Source organism: Oncorhynchus clarkii, chromosome 3 (genome assembly GCF_045791955.1).
Source record: "Oncorhynchus clarkii lewisi isolate Uvic-CL-2024 chromosome 3, UVic_Ocla_1.0, whole genome shotgun sequence".
Classification (NCBI taxonomy): Eukaryota; Metazoa; Chordata; class Actinopteri; order Salmoniformes; family Salmonidae; genus Oncorhynchus; species Oncorhynchus clarkii.
In genome coordinates, this window is record NC_092149.1 from 74,977,259 (window position 1) to 74,997,899 (window position 20,641).

The 20,641-nt window shown below is 45.6% G+C and overlaps 1 protein-coding gene across 1 annotated transcript in view; it reads right to left on the reverse strand.

Annotated features, from left to right (window-relative positions):
* LOC139404010 (synaptotagmin-like 5) overlaps positions 1 to 20,641 on the reverse strand; it is an 84,742-nt gene that overhangs the window by 32,753 nt on the left and 31,348 nt on the right. Inside the window, exon 2 of the mRNA XM_071147178.1 lies at positions 3,704 to 4,126. Within this exon, the coding sequence (XP_071003279.1) occupies positions 3,704 to 3,822 (119 nt within the window). The 5' untranslated portion in view covers positions 3,823 to 4,126. The remainder of the gene's footprint in view (positions 1 to 3,703; positions 4,127 to 20,641) is intronic.

A 20,641-nucleotide genomic window follows, 5' to 3' on the forward strand; every position in this document is an offset into this window, starting at 1 on the left:
CAACCATGGTTGTAACCATGGTTGTTGTGATGTTGTGGTCGTATTGTGATTATAGTAGTTGTTGTGATCATATTGTGATTGTAGTGGTTGTTGTGATGTGGTCGTATTGTGATAGTAGTAGTTGTTGTGATCATATTGTGATTGTGGTAGTTGTTGTGATGTTGTGATTGTAGTTGTTGTGATGTTGTGATTGTAGTTGTTGTGATGTTGTGGTCATATTGTGATTGTAGTAGTTGTTGTGATCGTATTGTGATTGTAGATGTTGTGAAGTTGTGATCGTATTGTGATTGTAGTTGTGAAGTTGTGGTTGTATTGTGAATGCAGTAGTTGTTGTGATCATATTGTGATTGTAGTTGTGAACTTGTGATCGTATTGTGATTGTAGTTTTTGTGAAGTTGTGGTCGTATTGTGATTGTAGTAGTTGTTGTGATTGTAGTTGTTGTGATGTTGTGGTCGTATTGTGATTGTAGTTTTTGTGAAGTTGTGGTCGTATTGTGATTGTAGTAGTTGTTGTGATCGTATTGTGATTGTAGTTGTTGTGATGTTGTGGTCATATTGTGATTGTAGTAGTTGCGAAGTTGTAGTCGTATTGTGATTGTAGTTGTTGTGAAGGTGTGGTCATATTGTGATTGTAGTAGTTGTTGTGATCGTATTGTGATTGTAGTTTTTGTGAAGTTGTGGTCGTATTGTGATTGTAGTAGTTGTTGTGATTGTAGTTGTTGTGATGTTGTGGTCGTATTGTGATTGTAGTTTTTGTGATGTTGTGGTCGTATTGTGATTGTAGTTGTTGTGATGTTGTGATTGTAGTTGTTGTGATGTTGTGATTGTAGTTGTTGTGATGTTGTGATTGTAGTAGTTGTTGTGATGTTGTGATTGTAGTTGTTGTGATGTTGTGATTGTAGTTGTTGTGAAGTTGTGATTGTAGTTGTTGTGAAGTTGTGGTTGTATTGTGATTGTAGTAGTTGTTGTGGTCGTATTGTGATTGTAGTTGTTGTGAAGTTGTGGTCGTATTGTGATTGTAGTAGTTGTTGTGATCGTATTGTGATTGTAGTTGTTGTGAAGTTGTGGTCGTATTGTGATTGTAGTAGTTGTTGTGATCGTATTGTGATTGTAGTTGTTGTGAAGTTGTGGTTGTATTGTGATTGTAGTAGTTGTTGTGATCATATTGTGATTGTAGTTGTTGTGATCATATTGTGATTGTAGTAGTTGTTGTGATCGTATTGTGATTGTAGTTGTTGTGAAGTTGTGGTTGTATTGTGATTGTAGTAGTTGTTGTGATCATATTGTGGTTGTAGTTGTTGTGAAGTTGTGGTCGTATTGTGATTGTAGTTGTGAAGTTGTGGTTGTATTGTGATTGTAGTAGTTGTTGTGATTGTAGTTGTATTATGATGTAATAGTTGTGGTCGTATTGTGATTGTAGTTGTTGTGGTCGTATTGTGATTGTAGTTGTGAAGTTGTGGTCGTATTGTGATTGTAGTAGTTGTCGTGATCGTATTGTGATTGTAGTTGTTGTGAAGTTGTGGTCGTATTGTGATTGTAGTTGTTGTGAAGTTGTGGTCGTATTGTGATTGTAGTAGTTGTCGTGATCGTATTGTGATTGTAGTTGTTGTGAAGTTGTGGTCGTATTGTGATTGTAGTTGTTGTGAAGTTGTGGTCGTATTGTGATTGTAGTTGTTGTGATGTTGTGGTCGTATTGTGATTGTAGTTTTTGTGATGTTGTGGTCGTATTGTGATTGTAGTTGTTGTGATGTTGTGATTGTAGTTGTTGTGATGTTGTGATTGTAGTTGTTGTGATGTTGTGATTGTAGTAGTTGTTGTGATGTTGTGATTGTAGTTGTTGTGATGTTGTGATTGTAGTTGTTGTGAAGTTGTGATTGTAGTTGTTGTGAAGTTGTGGTTGTATTGTGATTGTAGTAGTTGTTGTGGTCGTATTGTGATTGTAGTTGTTGTGAAGTTGTGGTCGTATTGTGATTGTAGTAGTTGTTGTGATCGTATTGTGATTGTAGTTGTTGTGAAGTTGTGGTCGTATTGTGATTGTAGTAGTTGTTGTGATCGTATTGTGATTGTAGTTGTTGTGAAGTTGTGGTTGTATTGTGATTGTAGTAGTTGTTGTGATCATATTGTGATTGTAGTTGTTGTGATCATATTGTGATTGTAGTAGTTGTTGTGATCGTATTGTGATTGTAGTTGTTGTGAAGTTGTGGTTGTATTGTGATTGTAGTAGTTGTTGTGATCATATTGTGGTTGTAGTTGTTGTGAAGTTGTGGTCGTATTGTGATTGTAGTTGTGAAGTTGTGGTTGTATTGTGATTGTAGTAGTTGTTGTGATTGTAGTTGTATTATGATGTAATAGTTGTGGTCGTATTGTGATTGTAGTTGTTGTGGTCGTATTGTGATTGTAGTTGTGAAGTTGTGGTCGTATTGTGATTGTAGTAGTTGTCGTGATCGTATTGTGATTGTAGTTGTTGTGAAGTTGTGGTCGTATTGTGATTGTAGTTGTTGTGAAGTTGTGGTCGTATTGTGATTGTAGTAGTTGTCGTGATCGTATTGTGATTGTAGTTGTTGTGAAGTTGTGGTCGTATTGTGATTGTAGTTGTTGTGAAGTTGTGGTCGTATTGTGACTGTAGTTGTTGTGAAGTTGTGGTCGTATTGTGATTGTAGTAGTTGTCGTGATCGTATTGTGATTGTAGTTGTTGTGAAGTTGTGGTCGTATTGTGATTGTAGTTGTTGTGAAGTTGTGGTCGTATTGTGATTGTAGTAGTTGTTGTGATCCTATTGTGGTTGTAGTTGTTGTGAAGTTGTGGTCGTATTGTGATTGTAGTAGTTGTTGTGATCGTATTGTGATTGTAGTTGTTGTGAAGTTGTGGTCGTATTGTGATTGTAGTTGTTGTGAAGTTGTGGTCGTATTGTGGTTGTAGTTGTTGTGAAGTTGTGGTCGTATTGTGATTGTAGTAGTTGTTGTGATCATATTGTGGTTGTAGTTGTTGTGAAGTTGTGGTCGTATTGTGATTGTAGTAGTTGTTGTGATTGTAGTTGTTGTGAAGTTGTGGTCGTATTGTGATTGTAGTTGTTGTGAAGTTGTGGTCGTATTGTGATTGTAGTTGTTGTGAAGTTGTGGTCGTATTGTGATTGTAGTAGTTGTTGTGATCATATTGTGATTGTAGTTGTTGTGAAGTTGTGGTCGTATTGTGATTGTAGTTGTTGTGAAGTTGTCATCGTATTGTGGTTGTAGTTGTTGTGAAGTTGTGGTTGTATTGTGATTGTAGTAGTTGTCGTGATCGTATTGTGGTTGTAGTTGTTGTGAAGTTGTGGTCGTATTGTGATTGTAGTAGTTGTTGTGATTGTAGTTGTTGTGAAGTTGTGGTCGTATTGTGATTGTAGTTGTTGTCGTGATCGTATTGTGATTGTAGTTGTTGTGAAGTTGTGGTCGTATTGTGATTGTAGTAGTTGTTGTGATCATATTGTGATTGTAGTTGTTGTGAAGTTGTGGTCGTATTGTGATTGTAGTAGTTGTCGTGATCGTATTGTGATTGTAGTTGTTGTGAAGTTGTGGTCGTATTGTGATTGCAGAGGTACGAATAAGGATGATGATTACGATAAAAAAATCCTCATCAACATCAAGGAAGTTGTAGTAGTAGATGTATCATTGAATTGGATTGTACAGTGATGATGATGAAAATGATGAAGACTTATTCCGCCCTCACCGTATCCTCTTCTCCTCTAGTTTCCTCAGTTTCTCATCCTTCTGCAGGACTCCGAGGATCATCTCTCGCTCATGCTCCAGCAGGAACGAGAGGTTCAGCTCCTCAGCACTCTTCTCCATTGGTCCGTTGCTCTCCAAACCAGCCAATTAGAAAAGCCGAGGTGACGCAGAAGGCGTAGTCACATGCAGGGGTGTCAGAGGGCAGCTACATGACCTCACTCAGCATTCCATTAGGTTTCCTTTAGCGTTCTGTTAGCGTTATCATAGTCTCTGTGTAAAGCAGGACGTTCTCCAGATTATCCAAGGTTCCTCTAGTATGTTCTTCTCCTTATCTTGTTTCTCTCTGTTGTATCAGACAAACCGCCAATCACACAGCAGTTACTGTATCCCCAAAGACTGGTCCACAGCCTGCCTAAACCTGATCCTGTTCAAAACACAACACAACACAAACTGTTGTTAGGGATCTCTGAAGTTAGAGTGTGCAGCTGACCCTTGATGTTAGAGTCTGGTCGAACAACCTATTGAGCTCATAGTTAATCTCTGGTCTAATCACATTCCCACTGTGTTGAAGCTCTAATGAACAGATAGTTGATATTGATTGTCAGGAGGATTACCATGGTAACTACTACAGTCTAACGGCCCCTGACAATCCCACCATCACCCAATCAGTCTGAACATCTCACACCCCAGGCTTAACACACGCCATCACCTTCATCACTCTATACCAGTTAACCTTATCAAATTACCTGCCAAATTAGTCTAATTAATAGCTGCTAATACTAATGGATACACACGCATGCAGGCATGCACTTGGACCCAGACACACACAGTATGCACCTGTCCTCTTAAACGATAATAAGTCCACTGGGTACTTGGCCTTCAGCGGCGGTGCAAATGTCAGCCCGTCTCCAGCTGCAGTGCACCATGGGAATGCTAACTGGCTCATTACTGCACGCCACTGTCAACACTGAGTACTGCTGTTATTTCAAAGACACACACACACACACACACACACACACACACACAGACACACACACACACACACACACACACAATGGTCTTCTTTGATTAAAAGTACACAGACATTTTTGTATATACACCAGCTGTGCTATCTGTGTCAAATCTGTAGTTTAGAAGAATCTGGGTGATTAAACAATATGTTTCAGCAACCATGATCAATAGTTAATTGTCTAATCTATATGTACCCTCCTCTACTGGAGTGAGAGAGAGACGGATAAATAAAAACAATGTAATGATTTTGTTTACAGATGTTCCGTTTTGATCGTTCCCTGAATAACACCGGAGCATAATAGGGACTGAAGTGACATTGGTTCATCCTGTAATTATGATTCAGCTTTTCAAGGGCTGATGATCTGCTTTCAAGTCGCTGACACAGAGAGATGGAGAGGGTGATGGAGGGATAAAATAACATAGGAGAGACAGGTCAGCGAAGAGGCGGAAGGACGAAGGACGAGAAAGATGCGAGAGTGATGGAGATAGAAGAAAAGGAATGAATCAGGGGGCAGACAGACTGAAAGGAATGAATCAGGGGGCAGACAGACTGAAAGGAATGAATCAGGGGGCAGACAGACTGAAAGGAATGAATCAGGGGGCAGACAGACTGAAAGGAATGAATCAGGGGGCAGACAGACTGAAAGGAATGAATCAGGGGGCAGACAGACTGAAAGGAATGAATCAGGGGGCAGACAGACTGAAAGGAATGAATCAGGGGGCAGACAGACTGAAAGGAATGAATCAGGGGGCAGACAGACTGAGCGGAATGAATCAGGGGGCAGACAGACTGAAAGGAATGAATCAGGGGGCAGACAGACTGAAAGGAATGAATCAGGGGGCAGACAGACTGAAAGGAATGAATCAGGGGGCAGACAGACTGAAAGGAATGAATCAGGGGGCAGACAGACTGAAAGGAATGAATCAGGGGGCAGACAGACTGAAAGGAATGAATCAGGGGGCAGACAGACTGAAAGGAATGAATCAGGGGGCAGACAGACTGAACGGAATGAATCAGTTGGCAGACAGACTGAACGGAATGAATCAGGGGGCAGACAGACTGAAAGGAATGAATCAGGGGGCAGACAGACTGAAAGGAATGAATCAGGGGGCAGACAGACTGAAAGGAATGAATCAGGGGCAGAAAGACTGAACGGAATGAATCAGGGGGCAGACAGACTGAGCGGAATGGGAGGAGAGGAGAGATCAAGTGGAGAACAAAACAGGTACACGGAGAGTGGAAGAGAGCAACTGAGGGAGAGGTGAGAAAACTTAGGTCTTCTGTCTGTGAAGACCATGGAAATATAAGCAAATGGACATGGTATCATACCAAGCAAGACTAACATGATTGCACAGGTGTGAAAGACTGGGGTTTCTGAAGCCCAAAAATGGTATATGTCTTTATGCAAATGAGACATGAGTATAATATAAGCACATTTACAGATGAAGTTTTTATAGCTACAGCAGTGATGCATTGCCTCACTAGAGGCATAAACACCAATATGTGTCCGCTGGTGATTTATCTAGACAAGCACCTTGATTGTTCTATTCTTTGTACCATGTGAAAAACTTAAATCACATTATCAAAACAATCAACACACATCCACTGTGTGTGTAGAGTGTGTGGGTTCGCTTTGTGTGTGTGTGTGTGTGTGTGTGTGTGTGTGTGTGTGTGTGTGTGTGTGAGGGAGGGAGGGAGGGAGGGAGGGAGAAGGAGAACTTCCTGACAGGCCGACCCCAGGTGGTGAAGGTAGGCTACAACACCTCCGCTACGCTGATCCATAACACGTGGGGCCCACAAGGGTATGTACTCAGCCCCCTCCTGTCCTCCCTGTTCACCCATGACTACTTGGCCACGCACGTCTCCAATTGAGAGCCTCCTATCGGGCTGTACCACTGCCTGGTATGGCAACTGCACCTTTCTTTTTCTTTTTGGAGATTTGCGTGTATTGTTTTGTAATGTTAGATTTGTTATTAGATTTGAGTGAAAGATGAGATGAAAGTGAGAGGAGAGGGAAAGAGAAGAGAAAGAAGAGAAGAGAAAGTGTCAATGCCATCCTCCATCCATCCCTCCATTTATACCTGTCTATTTCATCCTCATCCTGTCTTCTCTCTCTCCTCCCCTCTCCACTCCCCCTCTTTACATAAACTAGAAGCTAATGAAGAGGCACAGCCACCTCTGTCAAATCTGTCTCAGCCCAGGAGCCACTGAGGTGTTTGTGATTAGCATATCAAGTGGTGCTGTGCTGCTCCTCCACAACAACTGACAGATGAATCAACAGCCAGAGACACTAAATGGCTGTTTGGTTAAGAGACAGACAGTGAACATCAACAAGGTTTACCTTTGGTTTGAGTCAATCTGAGTATCAAACAGTACACTGCACTGCAGCATTTCTCCAGAGTCCTGCATTCTGAGAACATACACACTTCACAGTCTACTCTACAACATGAGTTACCATTTCCTGCTTCACTTGTGGGGAATTCTTTAAGTCACTCAGAAAAATGTTTTCCGCCAAGACTTATAAGTCTTGTTAATGTAAATGTGAGTGCATTCCATCTTAGTGAGATGAAGCGTGTGTGTGGATGAGTGAGAGTGTGTGTGTGTGTCCCACTGTGCACAGAAGTCAGATCAATGTCTATTTTTCGATTTACATTTGGTTGAGTTGTCAACTAAGATGAATTAAATGTGAAATCACCAAACAATGTCACCGTGACATTGGATTTAGTTACAAGTTGGTGAAAAAGATTTGGAATTCCCTCACGTTGACCAATCAGTTTTCCTCGTTGATTCAACGTCATCATATTGCATTGTTTTGTTGAAATGAGGAAACATGTTGTGTGTGTGTGTATGTGTGTGTACGTGCACTGTTGTGTGTGTGTGTATGTGTGTGTACGTGCACTGTTGTGCGTGTGTGTATGTGTGTGTACGTGCACTGTTGTGTGTGTGTGTATGTGTGTGTACGTGAACTGTTGTGTGTGTGTGTGTGTGTGTGTACGTGCACTGTTGTGTGTGTGTGTGTGTGTATGTGTGTGTACGTGCACTGTTGTGTGTGTGTGTGTGTACGTGCACTGTTGTGTGTGCTGTCTGTGCACACCCTTATGCGGTAGGACTTGGGTAGCACTGTGCCTTTGTTTCTCTCTGACTCAGAGGGAACAGAAGCAAATACAATCCTCATTACACGCACTGCTCTGTATGAGTTTACACTCAGACTTCACAACAGACACACACATACATTGCCTTGCAAAAGCAGTCATCCCTTGTCACGATTGTCGTATGCCTGAGACCAAGGCGCAGTGTGGTATGTATACATTCTCTTAACAAAAACAACAAAAACAACCAAACTAAACGTGAAGCTATACAACGTAGTGCAGATAGGCAACTAAACATAGTCAAGATCCCACAACACAAATGAGGAAAAAATGGCTACCTAAATATGATCCCCAATCAGAGACACGAATAAACAGCTGTCTCTGATTGGGAACCATATCAGGCCAACATAGACATACAAAAACACCTAGACATACAAAAACTCTAGACATACAAAAACTAGAGTACCCATCCAAGTCACACCCTGACCTAAACAAAATATATAGAAAAACAGAGATATCTAAAGTCAGGGTGTGACAGTAGAATCCCGGCCGCAAACCTGAACCTATAGGGGAGGGTCCGGGTGGGCATCTACCCTCGGTGGCGCCCCCCCTCCTTACGCTGATCCCTCCGCTTCTGTGGAACCAGACCATGGATCATCACCGGAGGCTCTGGACTGCAGCTCGCCGCTGAAGACTCTAGACTGCAGCTTGTCGCTGGAGGCCCCGGACTGGGGACCGCCGCTGGAGGCCCCAGACTGGGGATCGTCGCTGGAGACCCCGGACTGGGGACCGTCGCTGGAGACCCCGGACTGGGAACCGTCGCTGGAAGCTCTGGACTGTGGAGGCGCACTGGAGGCCTGATGCGTGGTGCCGGCACTGGTGGCACCGGGCTGATGACATGCACCTCAGGGCGAGTGTGGAGAGGATGCACATGACGTACTGGACTGTGGAGGCGCACTGTAGACCTGATGCGTGGGACCGGTACAGGTGGCACCGGGCTGATGACATGCACCTCAGGGCGAGTGAGGAGAGGAGGCACAGGACGTACTGGGCTGTGGAGGCGCACTGGAGGTCTATAGCGCAGAGCTGGCACAACCCTTCCTGACTGGATGCTCACTCCAGCCTGGCAAGTGCGGGAGGCTAGCACAGGACGCACTGGGCTGTGAAAGCGCACTGGAGACCTGATGCGTTGGACCGGTTGCAGGTGGCACCTGGCTGATGACAAGCACCTCAGCACGCCCGCTCTGCAGCGCTCTCAATGCCATCACCTCTCTCCGGAATCTTGGGTCAAGCTCCTCACTCGACTCCCTGACTGGCTCCATGTGCCTCCCCCCCAAAAAATTATTGGGGTTGCCTCTCGTGCTTGCTCAGTTGAGCTATCTCCTCGTATCGTCGCCGTTCCGCTTTCGCTGCCTCTATCTCCTCCTTAGGACGGCGTCCATGGTCCTTTTTCATCCAGGATCTCCACCCATGTCCACTCCTCCTGTACACGCTGCTTGGTCTATTTTTGGTGGGATCTTTTGTCACAATCGTCATATGAGTGAGACCAAGGCGCAGCGTGGTATGCGTACATTCTCTTTTAATGAATGAAACACTTAACAAAAACAACAAAACCAACGAACGAAACGTGAAGCTAGTTAAATAAAGTCCACCTGTTTGCAATCTAAATGTCACATGATCTGTCACATGATCTCAGTATATATACACCTGTTCTGAAAGGCCCCAGAGTCTGCAATACCACTAGCAAGGGGCACCATCAAGCAAGCAGCACTATGAAGACCAAGGAGCTCTCTAAACAGGTCAGGGACAAAGTTGTCGAGAAGTACAGATCAGGGTTGGGTTATAAAAAAATATCAGAAACTTTGAACATCCCATGGAGCACCATTAAATCCATTATTAAAAAATTGAAAGAATATGGCACCACAACAAACCTGCCAAGAGAGGGTTGCAAACCAAAACTCATGGACCAGGCATGGAGGGCATTAATCAGAGAGGCAACAAAGAGACCAAAGATAACCCTGAAGGAGCTGCAAAGCTCCACAGCGGAGATTGGAGTATCTGTCCATAGGACCACTTTAAGCTGTACACTCCACAAAGCTGGGCTTTACAGAAGAGTGGCCAGAAAAAAAGACATTGCTTAAAGAAAGAAATAAGCAAACACGTTTGGTGTTTGCCAAAAGGCACGTGGGAGACTCCCCAAACATATGGAAGAAGGTACTCTGGTCAGATGAGACAAAAATGTAGCTTATTGCCGTCATGGAAAATGCTATGTCTGGCGCAAACCCAATACCTATCATCACCCCGAAAAACGGGGGACTGGAAAACTGGTCAGAATTGAAGGAATGATGGATGGGGCTAAACACAGGGAAATTCTTGAGGGAAACCTGTTTCAGTCTTCCAGAGATTTGAGACTGGGACGGAGGTTCACCTTCCAGCAGGACAATGACCCTAAGCATACTGCTAAAGCAACACTCAAGTTGTTTAAGGGGAAATATTTAAATGTTTTGGAATGGCCTAGTCAAAGCCCAGACCTCAATCCAATTGAGAATCTCTTCCGGCGCCGACAGAGATGGCCGCCTCGCTTCGCGTTCCTAGGAAACTATGCAGTTTTTTGTTTTTTTACGTGTTATTTCTTACATTAGTACCCCAGGTCATCTTAGGTTTCATTACATACAGTCGAGAAGAACTACTGAATATAAGATCAGCATCAACTCACCATCAGTACGACCAAGAATACGCTTTTCGCGACGCGGATCCTGTGTTCTGCCTTACAAACAGGACAACGGAGTGGATCCTATGCAGCGACCCAAAAAAACGACTCCGAAAGAGAGGGAAACGAGGCGGTCTTCTGGTCAGACTTCGGAGACGGGCACAGCGCGCACCACTCCCTAGCATTCTTCTTGCCAATGTCCAGTCTCTTGACAACAAGGTTGATGAAATCCGAGCAAGGGTAGCATTCCAGAGGGACATCAGAGACTGTAACGTTCTTTGCTTCACGGAAACGTGGCTTACTGGAGAGACGCAATCCGAAGCGGTGCAGCCAACAGGTTTCTCCACGCATCGCGCAGACAGGAAAAAACATCTTTCTGGTAAAAAGAGGGGCGGGGGCGTATGCCTTATGACTAACGTGACATGGTGCGATGAAAGAAACATACAGGAACTCAAATCCTTCTGTTCACCTGATTTAGAATTCCTCACAATCAAATGTAGACCGCATTATCTACCAAGAGAATTCTCTTCGATTATAATCACAGCCGTATATATCCCCCCCCAAGCAGACACATCGATGGCTCTGAACGAACTTTATTTAACTCTCTGCAAACTGGAAACAATTTATCCGGAGGCTGCATTCATTGTAGCTGGGGATTTTAACAAGGCTAATCTGAAAACAAGACTCCCCAAATTTTATCAGCATATCGATTGCGCAACCAGGGGAGGAAAGACCTTGGACCATTGTTACTCTAACTTCCGCGACGCATATAAGGCCCTGCCCCGCCCCCCTTTCGGAAAAGCTGACCACGACTCCATTTTGTTGATCCCTGCCTACAGACAGAAACTAAAACAAGAGGCTCCCACGCTGAGGTCTGTCCAACGCTGGTCCGACCAAGCTGACTCCACACTCCAAGACTGCTTCCATCACGTGGACTGGGAGATGTTTCGTATTGCGTCAGATAACAACATTGACGAATACGCTGATTCGGTGTGCGAGTTCATTAGAACGTGCGTTGAAGATGTCGTTCCCATAGCAACGATTAAAACATTCCCTAACCAGAAACCGTGGATTGATGGCAGCATTCGTGTGAAACTGAAAGCGCGAACCACTGCTTTTAATCAGGGCAAGGTGTCTGGTAACATGACCGAATACAAACAGTGCAGCTATTCCCTCCGCAAGGCTATCAAACAAGCTAAGCGCCAGTACAGAGACAAAGTAGAATCTCAATTCAACGGCTCAGACACAAGAGGCATGTGGCAGGGTCTACAGTCAATCACGGACTACAGGAAGAAACCCAGCCCAGTCACGGACCAGGATGTCTTGCTCCCAGGCAGACTAAATAACTTTTTTGCCCGCTTTGAGGACAATACAGTGCCACTGACACGGCCTGCAACGAAAACATGCGGTCTCTCCTTCACTGCAGCCGAGGTGAGTAAGACATTTAAACGTGTTAACCCTCGCAAGGCTGCAGGCCCAGATGGCATCCCCAGCCGCGCCCTCAGAGCATGCGCAGACCAGCTGGCCGGTGTGTTTACGGACATATTCAATCAATCCCTATACCAGTCTGCTGTTCCCACATGCTTCAAGAGGGCCACCATTGTTCCTGTTCCCAAGAAAGCTAAGGTAACTGAGCTAAATGACTACCGCCCCGTAGCACTCACATCCGTCATCATGAAGTGCTTTGAGAGACTAGTCAAGGACCATATCACCTCCACCCTACCTGACACCCTAGACCCACTCCAATTTGCTTACCGCCCAAATAGGTCCACAGACGATGCAATCTCAACCACACTGCACACTGCCCTAACCCATCTGGACAAGAGGAATACCTATGTGAGAATGCTGTTCATCGACTACAGCTCGGCATTCAACACCATAGTACCCTCCAAGCTCGTCATCAAGCTCGAGACCCTGGGTCTCGACCCCGCCCTGTGCAACTGGGTACTGGACTTCCTGACGGGCCGCCCCCAGGTGGTGAGGGTAGGCAACAACATCTCCTCCCCGCTGATCCTCAACACTGGGGCCCCACAAGGTTGCGTTCTGAGCCCTCTCCTGTACTCCCTGTTCACCCACGACTGCGTGGCCACGCACGCCTCCAACTCAATCATCAAGTTTGCGGACGACACAACAGTGGTAGGCTTGATTACCAACAACGATGAGACGGCCTACAGGGAGGAGGTGAGGGCCCTCGGAGTGTGGTGTCAGGAAAACAACCTCACACTCAACGTCAACAAAACTAAGGAGATGATTGTGGACTTCAGGAAACAGCAGAGGGAACACCCCCCTATCCACATCGATGGAACAGTAGTGGAGAGGGTAGCAAGTTTTAAGTTCCTCGGCATACACATCACAGACAAACTGAATTGGTCCACTCACACAGACAGCATCGTGAAGAAGGCGCAGCAGCGCCTCTTCAACCTCAGGAGGCTGAAGAAATTCGGCTTGTCACCAAAAGCACTCACAAACTTCTACAGATGCACAATCGAGAGCATCCTGGCGGGCTGTATCACCGCCTGGTATGGCAACTGCACCGCCCTCAACCGTAAGGCTCTCCAGAGGGTAGTGAGGTCTGCACAACGCATCACCGGGGGCAAACTACCTGCCCTCCAGGACACCTACACCACCCGATGTCACAGGAAGGCCATAAAGATCATCAAGGACATCAACCACCCGAGCCACTGCCTGTTCACCCCGCTATCATCCAGAAGGCGAGGTCAGTACAGGTGCATCAAAGCTGGGACCGAGAGACTGAAAAACAGCTTCTATCTCAAGGCCATCAGACTGTTAAACAGCCACCACTAACACTGAGTGGCTGCTGCCAACACACTGACACTGACTCAACTCCAGCCACTTTAATAATGGGAATTGATGGGAAATGATGTAAATATATCACTAGCCACTTTAAACAATGCTACCTTATATAAATGTTACTTACCCTACATTATTCATCTCATACGCATACGTATATACTGTACTCTATATCATCGACGGTATCCTTATGTAATACATGTATCACTAGCCACTTTATACTATACTATGCCACTTTGTTTACATACTCATCTCATTTGTACATACTGTACCCGATACCATCTACTGTATCTTGCCTATGCTGCTCTGTACCATCACTCATTCATATATCCTTATGTACATATTCTTTATCCCCTTACACTGTGTACAAGACAGTAGTTTTGGAATTGTTAGTTAGATTACTTGTTATTACTGCATTGTCGGAACTAGAAGCACAAGCATTTCGCTACACTCGCATTAACATCTGCTAACCATGTGTATGTGACAAATAAAATTTGATTTGAATTTGATTTGATTTGGATTTGATTTAGAATCTATGGTATGACTTAAAGATTGCTGTGCACCAGCGGATCCCCTCCAACTTGATGGAGCTGGAGCAGTTTTGCCTGGAAGAATGAGCAAAAATCCCAGTGGCTAGATGTGCCAAGCTTATAGAGACATACCCCAAGAGACTCGCAGCTGAAATTGCTGCAAAAGATGGCTCTACAAAGTATTGACTTTGGGGGGGTGAATAGTTATGCACGCTCAAGTTTTCTGTTTTTTGTTGTTGTCTTATTTCTTGCTTGTTTTACAATAAAGAATATGTTGCATCTTCAAAGTGGCATGTTGTGTAAATCAAATGATACAAACCCCCCAAAAACTCTATTTTAATTCCAGGTTGTAAGGCAACAAAATAGGAAAAATGCCAAGGGGGTGAATACTTTTGCAAGCCACTGTATACACACACGTCTCTAAGGTCCTCATCTTATGTAACCTGTAGTTACACTTTATCTGCAATATCTTAGAACATCCCAACATCCAGTGCACTTCTTGACAGCCATACTGTGATGATTACAACCTATCCAAACCAGAAACCGTGGATAGATGGCAGTATTCTGAAAGCACAAATCATCGCATTTAATCCTGGCAAGGTGACTGGGAACATGGACAAGTACAAACAATCCAGCTATGCCCTTCAAAGAGGCAAAATGTCAGTACAGAGACAAAGTGGAGTCGCAATTCAATGGCTCAGATATGAGAAGTATGTCTCAGGGACTCCAGACAATCACGGATTATGAAGGGAAAACCAGCCACGTCGCGGACACCCGCTTCGAGGAAAACACAGTGCAGCCAACGTGGGCCACCACCGATCACGAGGACTGGGAGCTCTCGTTTTCCGTGGCAGATGCGAAAGTTAACCTTCACAAGGCTTCCAGCCCAGATGGATCCCAAGCCGCGTCCTCAGAGCATGTGCAGACCAGCTGGCTGGAGTGTTTACGGACATATTCAATCTCTCCCTGTCCCAGTCTGTTGTCCCCACTTGCTTCAAGATATCCATCATTATTCCTGTACCCAAGAAAGCGAAGGTAACTGAACTAAAGTACTGTTGCCCCATAGCAGAACATTTCTGTCATCATAAAGTGCTTTGAGAGGCTAGTTAAGGATCATATCACCTCCACCTTACCCGACATCCTAGACCCATTACAACTTGCATACTGCCCCAACAGATGTCGAGTTAACTAAAGGTGAAATAAAAATACAATTAAAATATCCACAGATGATGCCATCACCATCGTACTGCACACTGCCCTATCCCATCTGGACAAGATATATACCTATGTAAGAATGCTGTTCAGACTACAGCTCAGCCTTCAATACCATAGCGCCCTCCAAGCTCATCAGTAAGCTTGGTGCCCTGGGTCAGAACCCCGCCCTCTGCAACTGGGTCCTAGACTTCCTGATAGTCCGTCCCCAGGTGGTGAAGGTAGGCAACAACACAAGGTAGGAGCACACCCTTATCCACAGTGACGGGGTCGCATTGGAGAGGGTGAAAATCTTCAAGTTCCTTGGCGTGCACATCACTGACAACCTGAAACGGTCCATTCACAGAGACAGTGTGGTGAAGAAGGTGCGACAGCACCTCTTCAAACTCAAGAGGCTGAAGAAATTTGGCTTGGCCCCTAAGACTCCCACAAACTTCTACGATGCACCATTAAGAAAATCCTGTTGGGCTATATCACCGTCTGGTACGGCCGGTGCACCTCCCTCAACCGCAGGGCTCTCCAGAGAGTGGCCCAACGCATTATCTGGGGCACACTGCCTGCCCTCCAGGACACCAACAGCACCCGGTGTCAAGGCCAAGAAGATCATCAAGGACAACAACCACCCGAGCCACAGCCTGTTCACCCCGCTACCATCTAGAAGGCGGGGACAGTACAGGTGCATCCAAGCTGGGACCGAGAGACAGAAAAACAGCTTCAATCTCCAGGCCATCAGACTGTGAAACAGTCACCACTAGGCGAGCTCCGCCCAGTACCCTACCCTGAACCTTAGTCACTGTTCTAGCCAGCTACCACCCAATACTCAACCCTGCACCTTAGAAACTGCTTCCCTATGTACACTTTAATCATGTTTACATACTGTATCCTAGTCAAGGCCTATTCTATATAACTACTGCTGTACACACCTTTTCTATTCACATACTGCCCATAATTTCTAGAGTATACACACCATTATATACATATATATTTATATACCGGACGATGACATTGTTAATTATAATATTTTATTTTTCTTAATCCCTTTCTTTCGATTTCTTAAAAATGAACGTGTATTGTTTTGTACGGTCAGGTATTACCGCACCGTTGAATCTAGAAACATAAGCATTTTGCTACACCTGCGTTAACATCTGCTAAATATGCATATGCGACCAATACCTTTTCATTTGATCTATGGCGTGTGAGAGGTGACTCATGTTAGCAGCCTTGAACAACAATGTCTATTGATTCAATACATGTTTTTATTTGATTTGACTTGGTGCCATTCATTTTGGTGCTGTGGTGCACTACTGTGTCTACAGTGCCTGTCTCTTTACACCAGACTGTTGATACAGCAGCTGCTATGGTATTGTGTGGGAGTGGGAGCCCTCCTTCAGTACACAGTTACACACACTACAGATGTAGTATCTTAATTTGATCACCCTGCTGTAGGAGAATTTTCCTGAAATGCAGGAAATGTAAAACTTCTAGTGTATTTGAGGTTTAAAACAGCTTCTAAAGATTGTAATTTCCACTTTGAAATTTCAGACAATTTTCCATTAAATTTTTTTTAATTCAACCCCTACAAAAATGTCCATTAACTATAATTCACATTTCCTGTTGCTGCAGGATCATTTTCCTGCTGTAGAAAACTGGCTCAAATGAAGATCCTACATCTGTAACAGTCTCTCTGAAGTCGTCTCTGCCCTGAGCAAATACAATGTCCAGAAAGAACTAAACCTCAGCCTCTAACCAGAGGCATCGCACTCTGCACTCAACCAATAAAGGGTTAGGACAAAGCCTTTAAATACGGTTCTTGACTTACTGCTTCTTTCCTCGTCTCCTCATCTTTGTTTTCTTCAGTTCTGTTTCTTGGACTTCTCTCTCTGATCATTAACTAATTGCTTAATGTCATTGATTGACCATTCACTGTCCACTCGCCCGAGGTCCCAGGTCTGAATCAGTACCTGATTAGAGGTGAAGGATAGAAACCAGCAGGCCAGGATCTAAATACCTCTGGGTCATGAGTCAAGACACGATAAATACAGAGAATTCTTGGTTCAGTGTGGGAGTGGAAGTGGAGGGAGTTTCGTCCCTTGTTACAGCATTATGTAGCACAAGGCTACAGTTCATGGTCTGACTAATGCTTTGTCAATATTGCTTCCATACAACGGTGGGTAGGCAGAAAGGCATGAGTCACCACAAAGTCTGTGGTTTCTTGAATGGCAATCTATGTTAACATACTTCAGTATGTGGAAGGGAGGTGTCCTGTATGGCTTGTTTCATTATGTGGGTTATGACTGCATTTACATCATAGGGAAAGAACTGTTGATACCTGGGTGACTGGGCAGCTGCTGATGGACTGGATTCATGTAGCAGATTTCGGAGGCGTCTGCCATTTACATTTAAAGGTGGGTCACCTCCTCCGCTACCAATGTGAAGCATCTCATCTGCCTAGGTGACGCACGGCAGCCTTGTGAGCACCAGCCTGCTCACCCACCACATATCAACTATCAGCTGGGCCCAGTGTGACTTTGAGCCAAGGGTCTGGAGTTTTCGTTCCTTTGGTTCCATATGGTTTACAACTACATTTCTATCTGAGAGAATGGACTGTGGATACCCGGGAGACGTTTTGGCTCACTGCAGACAGGTGCATCTATCTACATATTACCCACCACAGGAGAGCGAGGGAGAGTGGCCATGTCCCAGTTGGCAAGAAGCACAAGAAACAAATTCAAGTATGTGTAGAGTGATAACACGCTGACTATCAATGAGAACAGGAGATAAATGAGACATCTAGTACAAACACGAACCACACACACACACACACACACACACACACACAACTAAAACAACACAAAAATTATTAAAACCCATTATGGTAGACAAACAATTCCCCTACAAATGTAATGAGCTTTTCAAAGAGCATTTCTGCCCCACACCCTCTTTCTCCCACTCTCTCAGCTCTCATTTCTACTTTGATATCTCTTGACAGCCTGTACTGTAGAGCTCTAGAGCGAGGAGCAGCGTTACAGACAGCCTCTGGGCACAGCGCTGTACTGTAGAGCTCTAGAGCGAGGAGCACCGTTACAGACAGCCTCTGGGCACAGCGCTGTACTGTAGAGCTCTAGAGCGAGGAGCAGCGTTACAGACAGCCTCTGGGCACAGCGCTGTACTGTAGAGCTCTAGAGCGAGGAGCACCGTTACAGACAGCCTCTGGGCACAGCGCTGTACTGTAGAGCTCTAGAGCGAGGAGCACCGTTACAGACAGCCTCTGGGCACAGCGCTGTACTGTAGAGCTCTAGAGCGAGGAGCAGCGTTACAGACAGCCTCTGGGCACAGCGCTGTACTGTAGAGCTCTAGAGGGAGGAGCAGCATTACAGACAGCCTCTGGGCACAGCGCTGTACTGTAGACCTCTAGAGGGAGGAGCAGCGTCACAGACAGCCTCTGGGCACAGCCTGTACTGTAGAGCTCTAGAGCGAGGAGCACCGTTACAGACAGCCTCTGGGCACAGCGCTGTACTGTAGAGCTCTAGAGCGAGGAGCAGCGTTACAGACAGCCTCTGGGCACAGCGCTGTACTGTAGAGCTCTAGAGCGAGGAGCAGCGTTACAGACAGCCTCTGGGCACAGCGCTGTACTGTAGAGCTCTAGAGCGAGGAGCACCGTTACAGACAGCCTCTTGGCACAGCGCTGTACTGTAGAGCTCTAGAGGGAGGAGCAGCGTTACAGACAGCCTCTGGGCACAGCGCTGTACTGTAGACCTCTAGAGGGAGGAGCAGCGTTACAGACAGCCTCTGGGCACAGCGCTGTACTGTAGACCTCTAGAGGGAGGAGCAGCGTTACAGACAGCCTCTGGGCACAGCGCTGTACTGTAGAGCTCTAGAGGGAGGAGCAGCGTTACAGACAGCCTCTGGGCACAGCGCTGTACTGTAGACCTCTAGAGGGAGGAGCAGCGTTACAGACAGCCTCTGGGCACAGCGCTGTACTGTAGACCTCTAGAGGGAGGAGCAGCGTTACAGACAGCCTCTGGGCACAGCGCTGTACTGTAGAGCTCTAGAGGGAGGAGCAGCGTTACAGACAGCCTCTGGGCACAGCGCTGTACTGTAGAGCTCTAGAGCGAGGAGCACCGTTACAGACAGCCTCTGGGCACAGCGCTGTACTGTAGAGCTCTAGAGCGAGGAGCAGCGTTACAGACAGCCTCTGGGCACAGCGCTGTACTGTAGAGCTCTAGAGCGAGGAGCAGCGTTACAGACAGCCTCTGGGCACAGTGCTGTACTGTAGAGCTCTAGAGGGAGGAGCAGCGTTACAGACAGCCTCTGGGCACAGCGCTGTACTGTAGAGCTCTAGAGGGAGGAGCAGCGTTACAGACAGCCTCTGGGCACAGCGCTGTACTGTAGAGCTCTAGAGCGAGGAGCACCGTTACAGACAGCCTCTGGGCACAGCGCTGTACTGTAGAGCTCTAGAGCGAGGAGCAGCGTTACAGACAGCCTCTGGGCACAGCGCTGTACTGTAGAGCTCTAGAGCGAGGAGCAGCGTTACAGATAACAGTAACACACTATTCTCTATGTGTGTGCAAGTGTTTGTGTACGTGTATGTGTGCCTGTGTGTTCGTGCATACATGCATGTGCATGTGTGCAGTGCAACTGTGTGCCTGTGTGTGAACTCTAATTACGTTTTGATTCATTTATTTTACTCTAAAATGTATGTCAAACAAAAATCAATGATTTCACAGTTGAACAAACCATGAAACTCTTTGCACAATCACTTATTTTAACAATTTACATTGAAAAATGTGCAAAAAATAATTTTGTGGAAGAACTGTGTAGATGTAAACTTTGGTACCGGGATTAAGGTAAAATCTCTCTCAGGTTTTTATGCGACCACGTTTTCTAAAAACTCCCCGAACTGTTGCCACAAAGTTAGAAGCACAGAATTGTCTAGACTGCCATTGTATGCTGTAGTGTTAAGATTTATCTTCACTGGAACTAAGGGGCCTAGCCCAAACCATGAAAAACGGCCCAAGACCATTATTCCTCCTCCACCAAACTTTACAGCTGGCGCTATGCATTGTGGCAGGTAACGTTCTCCTGGCATCTGCCAATCCAGATTCAGCCGTCGGACTGCCAGATGGTGAAGTGTGATAAATCACTCCAGAGAATGCGTTTCCACTGCTCCAGAGACCAATGGCGACGAGCTTTACACCACTCCAGCCGACGCTTGGCATTGTGCATGGTGATCATAGGCTTGTGTGCGGCTGCTCGGCCATGGAAACCCATTTCATGAAGCTCCTGATTTTTACACTGCGCTTCAGCACAGTCCCATTCTGTGAGCTTGTGTGGCCTACCACTTCGCGGCTGAGCCTTATCCATTTCACAACAACAGCACTTACAGTTGACCGGGGCAGTTCTAGCAGGGCAGAAATTTCACAAACTGACTTGTTGGAAAGGTGTCATCCTATGACGGTACCACGTTAAAAGTCCCTGAGCTGTTTAGTGAAGCCATTCTAATGCCAATGTTAGTCTATGGAGATTGCATGGCTGTGTGCTCAATTTTATACACCTGGCAGTAACGGGTGTGGCT